Raw genomic sequence first — 13455 nt, 5'->3', positions numbered from 1 at the left:
GCTTGGCAACCGGTTCGCATGTATGACCCTCGCAGCGTCCCGTGGTCATGTGATCACCATTTTCTACCTTCCCGGCTGGCTTCCGGCAAGCAAAATCAATGGGGAACCGTGTGATTTGCTTAATGACCATGTGGTTTGCTTAGTGCCTGTGGGGATTCGCTTAACAACCACCGCAAAGAAGGTAGTAAAATCGAGTTGGATTCACTTAATGACCACTTCACTTAGCAACCAAAATGCCAGTCCCAATTGGTCATTAAGCGAGGACTACCTGTGCTTTCTATTTCTCTTTTTTCTCTTTCTTTTTTCCTTCTTTCTTTTCTGCACCTTTTACTTTTTCTTTTCTTTTTTAGTTTGCATTAGTTGTTTTGTTGTCATTGTAATCTTTAATAAAATTACTATAGAGAAGATACCATAAAGCAGATTTCTCCAAGCCTCCAGGTCTCGGGGGGGGGGGGGCTGCAGGGGGAATTCTGAGTGCTGTAGGATTGTCTGCAGGACCAAATGCCTGCAAGCACCATACCTGAGATAACTGTGCATTAAACAAACCAAGAAAAATATGTCTAAAACATGTGGTCAATCCAGGAAGCGTTTCCGAAGGCGGTGGTCGGTGGGTGGGTTTAATTTAGATCTGCTTTTCCTGATCTGATGCATCGCCTCCAAGTCTGCACCGAGTCTTACCGCCGCACCCCTGGCTACCGGAAACCATCTCTCAGCCAACACACCACAACCCACTAAATGCCCCATGGGCTTTCTGTCTTTTCAACTAGCAAATGCACGACTGCAGGCAAAGCAAATGCCCCTTCCCTTCACCAGGAACTTTCACAGCCGGCCCATGGCATCCTCTCGCCTCCCGATCCGATGTCGTGAAGCAAAGGAAATGCTCTTTTTTAAAAGCCAGGCAACTCCCAGCCCACCAAGGCCACCCACCTTGGCTCCGCACTCCCTGTTTCTCGTCAGAAGGTGCCACTACCCGGCTCGGCGCCCCTTCCCTAGGACTAATAAACCATCACAGCTGCACTACCTAATTCCACAGGACGCTGCCTAGAGAGACACTTCCGTCCAATGCCGTTAAGCAATCGCCATAAACCCCAGATGGCTGGTTTTTATTGCTGGATGCGCCGGCTCACAACGCGGTCCTCCGCTTTATCGCTCCACGGTCACGACGAAGTGCAGGAGCTTCGGCTCAAATGCCAAACTCCCGGAGCGGCGGAGAGCGACGCGGGCTTGCTTGCCCCCTCTCCCCCTTCAGGAAAACACCTCCAATATATGGATGATGCTTTTCAATGGCCTATGACTTGGCACAAAGGGACCTGGCTCCGTGCTCAGATTGGGGATGCGCGGGTGGAATCGAGAGACGGGAACCCAGCAGCTTTCCAGGGGGGGCGGGAAGCTGAGCAGAGCCGAAATGGGAACCGCATTGCTATTCTGGCCATGCACACAACAGTTTTGCACCAGGGAGCGGGGAAAAACGAGCAATGCCCCGCTTTTTCATTTGCACAAAAATGGGCCTTGGGTGGGGAAACCAAAATCTAGCCAGCCAAGCCAACATCTACCATTTAGCAAGGATATACCGTCCAGGGGGGCCAACATGGAGTTGCCCCCCTACAAGTAACCCCAAAAGGAACTTTTAATCTCATCTTTAATCTTTTAATCTAATCCAGGGAGAGGCTAGAATTGAGACAGCCTCATAGCGATGGTACTCCGGTTACGAATTAACAGGGAACTGGCCAGCGGTCCAGCCAACAGGGCGGTTTTGTGGCCGCGCCCGTCATCCCAACGTTTGCTGGATCCCTCCCGTAGCAGTTTTAATTTAATTTTCCAGCAATGCCGATGCCGGAGCAGAAGAGGGAAAGCCTGCCATAAAATAAACTTCCCAGGGGGCCGATCGGGGAACAAACGGTTGTTGAGAAAGAGGCGGCGTCGAGAGATAAACTTTTATGTCCTCAGAGGGGCCCCTCATTTCAATTCCGCTGTGCCGAAGCAAGAGGGAAAGGGTTTTGCCCACTCACGCAGGAAGCAGTCAAGGTGGAGATGGGAACCCTCCTCTCTGCCCCAGCCCCACAGACCCGGTGCTCAGCCCGACAGCCATTTCTAGGTGCGCACCCTCATTTGATTAAGCCCCATCTCGCTAGGATGTCCACAATCACGTGCCACGAACTGACAATGTTTTCTTCCCAAGGGCGGGGCATGCGCTCAATTTTCAGAATCAAAAAGTTACAATCTCTGAAGGTAAGCATTGGAAGGGACCTCGGAGATCATCCAGCCCCAGGCAGGAGTCGTCCGCTGCAGCTTCCCCGACAGGTGGTCCTTCAGCCTCTGTTTGAGTACCTCCAGCAAAGCAGGGCCCGCCTTCCCCCGAGGCAACTCTTCCGTTCTTACGGATAGATGCAAGCAACATTGACTCCCTTGTAATTTAAACTCCTTATTTCTTGCCTTTGTCTTCTGGAACAGCTCTGAACAACGCTGCTCCCTCTTCACATGTAATGGAATGTGAGAAAGACTTTGGGAGACGGGGCGAAGAGATGCTGCCTAGGGAGTGGTCAGATAAGAGGCGGCCTAGCCCTCAGCTGCATAATGGGTGGACAAAGAGGCTCGGAAGGGGCCCTGCCTGGTTTCTCAGGCTGTAAAAGAGATTTGTCCTTTCAGCCTTGCAAGATTCTGTCAATGTAGCTTTACAATAAAGTAGAATTAGCTCACCTGGTCACGTTTCCTGTCTGCTCTACCTGGTAAGGCTGATACACCTTTCTAAGAATCAGTGTTAAAAGGGAATGGTCAGATAAGAGAGAGCCTAGCCCTCAGCTGCATAATGGGTGGAGAAAGAGGCTCGGAAGGGGCCCTGCCTGGTTTCTTGGGCCGTAAAGGAATTGTGAAGTGGAGATAGTACAGTTGCCAAGTACATTGAGAATTGTGCTTTCAGACTTGCAAGATTCTGTCAATGTAGCTTTACGATGAAGTAGAATGAGCTCATCTGGTTGTATCTGTCTGCTCTACCTGGTAAGGCTGATACACCTTTCTAAGAATCAGTGTTAAAAGGGAATGGTCAGATAAGAGAGAGCCTAGCCCTCAGCTGCATAATGGGTGGAGAAAGAGGCTCAGGAGGGACCCTCCCTGGTTTCTTGGGCTGTAAAGGAGACGGCGGGAGATCTGTACTTTGCAAGCTTCTGTTGAGGTAGCCTTGCAATAGAATAGAATTAGCTCACCTGGTTGGGTTTCCTGTCTGGTCCACGTGGGAAGGCTGACATCACAACAGCGAGTATGTCCCCCCCGGTTGTCTTTTCACCAAGCTAAACACAGCCAAAGCTTCCAACTGTCCCTCATCAATTGCGACCCAGTTGCTCTTCTCTGCATACTGATTTATCAATATCCTTCCTCAGACATGGTACCCCAAACCACAGAGTCAACCCCTTGGCATTACAAAACCACTTCCACTTGCCTCTTTTACCTCCTTATCTTTTTAAAATTTAATCCACCCCTCTCCCCAAGGCCAGGGAAGGGATCCTCGGCTCAGGAAATCGGTTCTTGGCTAACAGGGACAATTGTCTCACCCTAAAAAAGGCAATCCGCAGTCTTGGGGATTCCTGCCCCCCACCGGTATGCTTAATCCTAACCTCAACCACCGCCGAAGATTGGCAGCAAACTGAATAATAGCAGAATAATTTCCCAGGTTTGGGGACAAAACAAGGAAAACAGGCATACTGAGATTCCAAAATCATTAACAAGTCTGTTAACAATTCTAAATCTAACCCTTTAATTTGGGGGAGACAGCCAGTTTGGGGTCGTGGTTAAGGCACCAGACTAGAAACTGGGAGACCGTGAGTTCTAGTCCTGCCTTAGTCACAAAGCCAGCTGGGTGACCTTGGGCCAGTCATTTTCTCTCAGCCCTAGGAAGCAGGCAATGGCAAATCACTTCCGAAAAACCTTGCCAAGAAAACTGCAGGGGCTTGTCCAGGCGGTTGCCAGGAGTCAACATTGCCTTGAAGGCACTAAATAAAATAAAATAAAATATTGGGGGGAGGTCCAACATTTCAACCCCATCCCCATTTCAACCCTCGAAAGTGGGCAAGCTTCACAAACGGCTTCACTTGGTTTTTATGCACGTTTTGTACCTGACTGAGCTCAGTATTAACCAGGCAGGTCTACCAACTCACCAGATGATTGGGAATCGTTTAACTAAATGGTTTAATCTTTTAACTAAAAGTATCAAAAGTACAACCCAGGCCCCTGCTGGACGACAAGTGCAGATGGGCGGTGATGGTGAAATTCTCCCACAAGTAGTCCTCACTTAATGACCATACGTTTAGTAATGGTTCAGACTTACGGTGGTGCTGAAAAAATCTGACGTGCAACTGGTGCTCACAGTTACGACCGTCACAGCGTCCCCGCAATCATGTGATCACGATTTGGGCACTTGGCAACCAGTTCGCATTTATGACCGTTGCAGCATCCTGTGGTCATGGGATCGCCATTTTCGACCTTCACGGCCAGCTTCTGGCAAGCAGAATCAATGGGGAACTGCGTGTTTCGCTTAACGACTGCAGCGATTTGCTTAATGACTGCCGCAAAAAGGTAGTTAAATGAGGTTGGATTCGCTTAATGACTGCTTCACTTAGCAACCAAGATGCCAGTCTCAACTGTGGTTGTTAAGCAAGGACTACCCATACGGAGGCCCATTCTATTCTGTTCCTAAAGGCAGGAAGAGATATTCTGTGCGTGCTGGAAGTACAGCTGCAACGAGGTGCGGAGGGGGGGGGAGAGAAGAACAGAAAACCACCAGCCAGCTCAGATCAACCGGGAAAGATGAAAAACCTTCCTAACCACAGGGCTCGAGTGCCCCTCTCTCCTTCCATCTCAACCTTCCACATTTCATCTCTGCTTAACATTGATCTCACAACGACCAGCCCCCCCCGCGAACACACAGCCCACCATGGCCGTGGGCGCCAACACAAGATGGAAAATCATCCCTCCGACAGGATCAAGGACCATTCAAGGGGGGGCGTTGCACCTTCTTTTTAGCGTTCATGAGGGGTTTGTCACAAATAATACATATATATATATATATTTACACACACACATGTACAGTATATATCTATATCTAGATATCTAGATATATGTAGGTATAAAGACTTGCAAGAAAGAGGGAAGGGCTGATGCCAAAAAGGGAACGCCTGGAAAAGACGTTGAGGCTTTGTCTTGGAGATTCTGCTGGCGTGGAGAGATTTTACATCAGTGAAATATTCAGTATTTTACAGAAGCGCTATTTTTTAGGACGCTCCAAGAATCTCTGGCTCAGAGAGGGGACGAACCACGAATGTAAAAGGAAATGCTTTCAAACACCAAGGGAGCCCGTGAAGGAAAGAAGAGGAAATCACCTTTTTTTTGGATCAGGGAAGTTCTCCCCGATCAACCTGACCTTTTCATCCCCAACGTTAGAAAACCGAGCTCTAATTACAAGCCCTCCTTACCCCAAGAAGGTTACGAATACGTGGCAGCCTGTGAGCTCGGAGGCCAGCCACTGATGTGACTGCTAATGCACATGCGCTTCCCAGCACACCGGTGCGCCTCGATGCTCTAACTCCCGATCTTCGAATTGCGGGCGAGGCTGGCAACGCCGGATTGAGAAAAGGAGGGGCGGCTGAATCGCAGACCGGATCTGGGCTGAGGCTACTGCGAACGTTGCTGTCTCGGTCCTCCATGCCCCTCTTTCAGACAGCCACCATGCTGCCACTGGAGCATTTCCCCAGCCCCACTGCGCCCCTCCCCACAGATTTAATTCACCCCTCTACGCCGCTCCAGAAATGCCGTTATCCCCTTCCGATCTTTGTTTTCAGGTTTCGGTTTTGCTTCTTAGCCTCCCTCCCTCCTGGGGAAGGCTCACTGGATTTGCCTGCCTTGGGCTCTCTCATTGCACCCCCCGGGCCAACTGTGTTGATTTTCTAACTTGGAATGGAAAGGGTCCTGGGGCAGACCAACGCCTTGCCTGTGCAGTTCTGGGAAGCCCCCAGCGCAGTGTTTCTCAACCTTGGGGACTTGAAGATGAGTGGGCTTCAACTCCCAGAATTCCCCAGCCAGCACAGCTGGCTGGGGAATTCTGGGAGTTGAAGCCGACTCATCTTCAAGCCCTCAAGGTTGAGAAACACTGCCCTAGCATCTTGACAATCCTCAAGAAACAGTAATAGCAACAATAATTTCAGTAGCAGACCCACTGCTATCTTTATGTAAAAGGAAGGCTTGGGAGATCAGAGGCCCCTCTTAGATGTGCCAAGAATACTAGTTCCCTGCATGTGGGTGGGATCATCTTAAATTGGAAGCTATCTTCTTTTGGGATAAATCAGCTCGAAAGAGCAACATTTAAAAAATATATATATATATATATATATATAGAGAGAGAGAGAGAGAGAGTAATAATATAAAAGGGGAACCGTCTTGATTTTCGAAAGAGCAACATTTAATATATATATATATATAGTAATAATATAAAAGGGGAACCGTCTTGATTTTCGAAAGAGCAACATTTAATATATATATATATATAGTAATAATATAAAAGGGGAACCGTCTTGATTTTCGAAAGAGCAACATTTAATCTATCTATCTATCTATCTATCTATCTATCTATCTATCTATCAATAATATAAAAAGGGAACCATCTTGATTTTGCCCCAAAGCTACCTCTGCAGTCTTACAGGTAGTCCTCAACTTATGACTGCAATAGGGACTGGAAAATTTGTCATTAAGCGGGACAGCCATTAAGCAAGGCATCACATGACTGCACCCGATTTTACAACATTTTTGCGGGGGTCATTAAGCAAATCATGTGGTTCTCCCTTGATTTTGCTTGCTGGAAGTCAGCTGGGAAAGTTGCAAATGGCGATCTTGTCACCCCGGGACGCTGCAACCATGGTAAATACATACTGGTTGCCAAGCGCCCAAAGTTTGATCATGTGACGTGGGGATGTTGCAGCAGTTGTAAGTGTGAGGAGCGTGGTTGTATCTTTTTTCAGCGTGGTCGTATCTTCAAACGGTCGCTAAACAAGTGGTCATAAGTCGAGGACGACCTGTATTCGAATGGGTAGATGGTGCTACACAGAAGACAGTGGTTCCTTGTCTGCCATCTCACAGGGCTGCACCCACAGCGTGGTGGCTTGGGTATTTAAACTCACCTTTCCTGCCAGCTTCTATTAAAGACGTATAGCAAATATATCTGTAACAGGAGGACAAATACGTCTGAGAACTTCGAAGTCTTACTTTGGGGTTCGTCCGCTGCTGAAGCCGCCTCTCTTCTCTCTCGCGCTGCAGCCGTTCAAACTCCTCCCGGATTTCGGCGGGGGTCCTCCTCCTTTCCACCACCTACAGGAACAGAGGTTCAGCGTTAGCGGTCACTCAGCAGCAAACATCGGCTTGGGCAGTGGAAACACTGAATGGGTTTTGACCCTCTGCATCTAAGCAGCTTCAGAAGACCTCCTGCCCTCCCCGCTTTTCGACCTGCATCTCCCTCTCTCCTCCTTGCTCCCCAATCAGGCTGCAGAGGTATTATTATCCTTGGTTTATTAGGGCTTTTGCAGAGAGGAAGCACCAATACAACAGGATGATAAATTCACACGACAAGACCAGCCTCACCAGGAAGCTGGTGGGGCGCCAAAATATGGCTCCGGTTGATTCATTTAGCCCCTTTTCTTAAGAGAAAAAGAAATGGGGTAGAAAATGAATTCCAAGCTAAATCTGAATGGTTCCCTCCATCCCCCAGAATTCAGATGCTGCCAGAAGCGAAACTCACCACTTCACTTTGGGAAAAGCTGCAGTTTGGCTGGAGCCTGGTGTGTCTGGCAAACGCAGCTGTTGTGGTTTGTAAACCAGGGCCGATGGCTTAGCGTTTGGTTCTGATTGCACAGGTCGTGGTTAACCAAGCCAGGGTTTGGCACAATGCACAAACCAGATGGCATGCAGATCGGTTGCCCAGCAATTCTCATCCAGTAAACACAGCCAAAGACTGGGATATCCTTGCAGTCTTAGAGGTCTCACGCAAGATCAACAGGGAGTTTTGGGCCCAACACTCTGCAACATTTTCTATTCATGGCTTGGCTGAAAAAGTGGGGAGGAAGAACTAACACTCAAAATGATCTTGGAAAGTCAGGAGAACAGGCTGATGGACAGAAAATGGCATTTGCCCCAGACAAATGTCAAGCCCTTCATTTTAGAATTTAAAAATATGAAGCGCCTGGGGGTAAGAGGGATGAGGGGAAAAAGGACGTGAAAAGGATCTTGAACCTGAGGATCCTGATCAGGTTGAACCTGATTCAGCAGCGTGACAGGGTGCCCAAAACAGAAACAGAATTTGAGGCTGCATCAGAAAGAATCGTAACAGTTGGAAGGGGCCCTTGAGGTCCTCTAGTCCAACCCCCGGCTCAGCGCAGGAATGCAATCATAAGCTCACAGTCAGTTGGTTGTTCTTCTTGAAGATACCCACCCCCTCCGGGTCACTATTCCCACCAGAATTCCATTAACCGCCAGTTTTTCATCCTTCTCAAATCTTCCAGTATAATTCTTGGCTCAATTGAAAAAGTCAGACCGTGTCCCCTAAGTGCCTATTTCGAGAGAAAGCACATTTAGGAAATACAATGTCTGGATTTTTCCTAAGTTAGAGGAATAGGCAGGAACGGGAAAGCGCAGATTCAAGTCAAGACATGGGAAAACGGCTTAAGTGGTCCAATTTAAAATACAGGATCCTCGCAAGGGAATCCTGGTGTTTGAAGGGTCCCTCGAGGCCATCTAGTCCCACCCCTTGCTCAGTGCAGGAATCTAAATCAATGCATCCCAGGCAGACGGCTGTCCAGCCTCCCCCTGAACACCCCTCCTCCCCCCCACTTTTCTGGATCATTTGCATCAAGAAAAGCACATTTTCCAAATCACATGAGGTTAACCAAAATTGGAACCGGCTCCGAGAAAACACCTGGGCGCAGATTTGGAGAGGAAATCCCGCACACGCCCCAGGATCAAACTTCTAAACGCTCTGCGCAAAACGAAGGGATTAAATCATCCAAGGGGGCCAGAAATGTGAGACTGATTGTGGGGAAGCTCGGCGGGAGTCAGAATTAATGACATTAAATGACTTTATCCCCCAGTTCCCTTGGGGCAGACAGGAACGAAAGCCGAAAGCCAAAACCCGCTTGCAGTGTTCTTTTTCTAGCCGATTGGAAAGCGGGCTCTATAGTCCAGGCACATCCACAGGGGCTCACCGCAAGGTTAAAAACATCTGCCCTCAGGCATCCTAATCAATCCTTCGCTTTCAAGACGGTGCTTTTCCTGGAAATTTAGGATACAGGCATTTTTTTTCCAGTTTATCAGAGGTCTGTTGGCCTCTTATTCGCCCTGTGAAAAAAAGAAGGCTGGGCGGCAGGTGGGTTCAAGGGAAGCGAGACCCACCCAAATCCCACTTCTTGGCCCCCGCTCCCTCCTACTACTTCGTTGCGGCATTCACTTTAACCCATCCTTTTTTTTTTTCCAGAGGGAGCTTGCCTGTCAAAAGGAAAGATGGCAAAACAGAGAGGCCCATTTTAGGTTGTGCAAACGCAGATGGAAAGCTAGTGGGTAGCGCTTGGTCTGCTGAGAGTTGTACTAGCGGCAAACAAATCAGGAGGAATTCAGGGGGCACCGTTTCCGACGAACAAATTTTATTAAAAGCCATGCCAACTGGGCGTCTGATGACGTGGGCCGCAGCTCACTAATTCTTACACCTTGGAGTAAATTCGTGGGCTGGAGAAGATGCCCCATTTTTTAATTTGCATTTGTCAAAAGAAGGGAAAACTGATTTGGGTAAGGGTATGCTTTCCTCTCCTTTGTGAGGTGGAAGCGAGAGCAGGCATGCATCCAGAGAAACATCAACGGAAGGCAATTCCAGCGGAAGGGGGCCCTTACGTTGTGGGTGCATAAAAGCAAGGAAGTTTCCCACAAATGGGTGGCGAAGGAACAGGGTCTGAACACCAACATGAGTCCCCTGGAGGAAAGGAAATACTTGAGAATGAATGACAACTGAATCGCAAGGTGAGCACAGGTAGTCCTCGCTTAACGACCACAATGGGGACCGGAATTTCGGTTGCTAAGTGAAGTGATCATTAAGCGAATCTATGACCTTTTTTGCAGCAGTCGTTAAGTGAATCACCACAGGCATTAATCAAACCGGGTGGTTGTTAAGCAAATCATGCAGCTCTCCATCGAGAACTGCCTTTTGGGGGGAAATGGGCGGTAATAGAACTGTGAATAATAAATAAATAAATAAATAAATAAATTTTGCTTGCCAGAAGTGGGCCGGGAAGAACGAAAATGGCGTTGTGTGAGCACGGGACACTGCGACAGTCGTAAACGTGAACTGGTTGTCAAGTGCCCAAATCGTGATCATGTGACTGCAGGGACACTGAGGCGGTGTAAGTGTGAGGACTGGTCATAACTTGTTTTTTTTCAGCACCACTGTAGGTCCGAACCATCACCAAACGAATGGTCATTAAGTGAAGACTACCTGTAGATGAAGGAAGGGTGACCAAGTGGAGAGGAAAAGGATGAGGCTGACAAGGTCCTCAAAATAAGAAAGGGAGAAATTTCAAGAGCAACGGTTAGGGTGTGAAGCTGTGGAAAGGAGGAGGGTTGGTAAAAATAGGAAGATTTGGAGAAGAATAGCACGCTGGGGTAGCTTTACTGCTAATTCTTTTTCTTATCAGGTGTCTTTAATTTTTTCGGCTTATTCCCCCCCGCCCCCAGCCTTTTCTGTGCTTTGCATAAAACTGCTTATCCTGAATGGGAATAGCACAATGGGTATGTAAGTATATATGAAACTGAAATGATGTCTATTCGGTCAATGACCAGCAATACTTGACAACAGATTAACTCAGAAGTAAAATCAAATAGACGAGATAAAATACTAGCACAACAAAGATAAAATAACAAATAAAAACGTAGCATCCGCTACTATATACTATGTATGCATAGAAGTAATTAAGCCCTTTTTAAAAAAAATCACTGCATTTCTATTGAAATTGACTATAACTAATGGTTTAAATGCTGCAAGTTATATTTTATGGCCATCCAGTCTGAGGCGAACAACAATGCCTCCTTCCAGCTGTCTGCGAACACGAATTTCTTGAAAAATTACATATACTGCCTTTCACTCTCAGTACTGAACTTACAAACGGCACGATTTTAATTTCCATTTTAGACTTGAAAGGATATAAACTGAAAGGAGATTGCATGGATCTATTTTTGTTTAAATGGCATCATTGTTTTCTGAACGGCGCCCTGTAGCTCTGCGAACCCCTCGACGGTCTCACGCTAACGTAGAATTTTCTGCTCTTTAAATCATCCTCTTTCTCTCTCCAGTTAATGAACATTTCCCACAGCAATGCATTCTTTAAAAACGTGGCCCTCTTCTGTTTATTTTTCGTACATTCGCAGCCATCATTAGACCTCTGGGGGCAATACTTGAAATTAAAGAATTCTTGCTGGGTTTTCTTTTTTGGTTGTTCTGAGAGCTGGCATTTGCAACTTGGTGTGACACAGGGGCGGAAACTAATTATCCAGACTCCTGACATTCCACCCATCAAATCCGTAACTGTCAGCCTGGACTGGAATAAAGCCCAAGCTTGGACGCTACCCAGGGACATGGAATGTCCTTCAAAATCAAATTTCAGCAAATACCAGAGGGTTAGCAAAGCTTCCTTGTTGCAGTACACTCAAAGCACCCTCTAGCCAGATGTTGCTGGGGCAGGAGAGGTCCAGGGTTCAACCCGCTCCCCCATCCTGTTTAACATCGAAATGAAACAGCTGGGGGAGGCCCGCCATCAATGTGGAGTTAGGCACCACCGAATGTGGATGGTTTCTACTCCCGGCTGAGCGACGTTGCAGAGGAAGTCCTGAGCCAGTGCTTCTGGGTGGGGCAAAACAGACCAAGAATGGATCCCAGGAAGAATAAAAGGGTACTGAGAGCCTCTGGTTGTATGGAGGCTCCATCTAGACAAGCTTGTGCTTCCCCTGAAGGAGCTGGTGTGTAATCTGAGGGAATCTCCCGGTAGTAGAACATCCGGTGGACACCTCTCCTAAGGTGGCTTTGGCCAGCCCTGGCATGTCACTCCCCTTCCTGGGACCAGCTGATGACAGTGACTCATGGCCTTGCGATCCCTCAGCTAGACTACTGTAATTCACTTTATGTGGGGCTGCCCTTGAAGATGACCTGGAAGGGAAACTTGCCCAGAATGCAGCTGGTCCCCTGCTGATTGGCTCTACCTGGTTCAGCCGAATAATAAATATCTTTCAGGGTTGTTCTACTCAAGCTGCTGATGGTCACCTATCAAGCTCTCTATGGATTGGGCCCTTGTTATTTTGAGGGTGGTCTTCTCCAAGCAGATCCATTCACCCTACACCGTCCAGCAGGGACAAGATGACCTGGATGGCCACCCCATGAGAGATCAAGGAGCTGTGGATAACACTCTCAACATCACCCTCCTCAATTCTACACCTGTCCCCCAACCACCCAGGTTGGGTTTTATCTATCTTTCTATCTAACTTTCTATCTATCTATCTAATTTATCACCGCCCATCTCCCAAAAGGGACTCTGGGCGGTTTACCATAAAACATAAATAAGAGAAATATAAAACTATAAAATGCTATATAATAAAATAAATATAATAAAAACCAGATGGCTAAAAGTTCTCTATGATTCGCAAGCAGAGCAGGGTCCTTCTAAGAGACTAGCCATCCCCAGGAATGACTACTCTCCCTCCCATCCCAATCCTTACCCTCTTTAGGATACTGGTGAATGCAATCCTTTTGTGCAGGGCATTTGGAAAGGAAGATGTTAACCTCAACAACAGGTAGTCTTCAACTTACGACCATTCATTTAGTGACCATTCAAAGTTACGACAGCGCCGAAAAAGTTGTGACCGGCCCTCGCATTTACGATCATTGCAGGGTCCCTGCAGCCATGTGATCAAACTTCAGGCGCTTGGCAACTGGCATGAATTTATGATGGTTGCGGGGTCCCAGGGTCATGTGATCGCCATTTGTGACCTTCCCAGCTGGCTTCTGACAAGCAAAGTCAATGGGGGGAGCTGGACTCGCTTAACGACTGCAGTGATTCGCTTAACAACCGCAGCAACAAAGGTCATAAAATCAGGCGTAACACGCTTAACAACCACCTCGCTCAGCGACGGAAGTTCCAGTCCCAATTTTGGTCGTAGGTCGAGGACTACCTGTACAGATGCATATATTGCAAGCTGCCCAGCATTGTACCAACAGGCAACACCCAAATGCTTGGAAGCTGTTATATTTATTTATTTATATACGTGTGTGTGTGTGTATAAAAATAAAAATAAATAATTTTTTAAAATCCATTAAATATCTAAACAGAGCTTGGGGCGTGTCCAACCTGGCAGCCATGTCTGAGGTCTGCTTCCTTGGATTGAAGGCTATTT

The 13455-nt window shown here is 47.6% G+C and overlaps 1 protein-coding gene across 1 annotated transcript in view; it reads right to left on the bottom strand.

Moving 5' to 3' along the window:
• The window catches only part of DNAJC11 (DnaJ heat shock protein family (Hsp40) member C11), a 62805-nt gene that overhangs the window by 22360 nt on the left and 26990 nt on the right, over positions 1-13455 (bottom strand). The window contains exon 4 of the mRNA XM_063317506.1: positions 7246-7347. Coding sequence (XP_063173576.1) covers positions 7246-7347 — 102 coding nt within the window. The remainder of the gene's footprint in view (positions 1-7245; positions 7348-13455) is intronic.

The sequence above is a fragment of the Candoia aspera genome, chromosome 18 (assembly GCF_035149785.1).
Source record: "Candoia aspera isolate rCanAsp1 chromosome 18, rCanAsp1.hap2, whole genome shotgun sequence".
Classification (NCBI taxonomy): domain Eukaryota; kingdom Metazoa; phylum Chordata; class Lepidosauria; order Squamata; family Boidae; genus Candoia; species Candoia aspera.
Note: the sequence above shows the minus strand (reverse complement) of the source record. Positions and strands in the feature narration are given on the sequence as shown.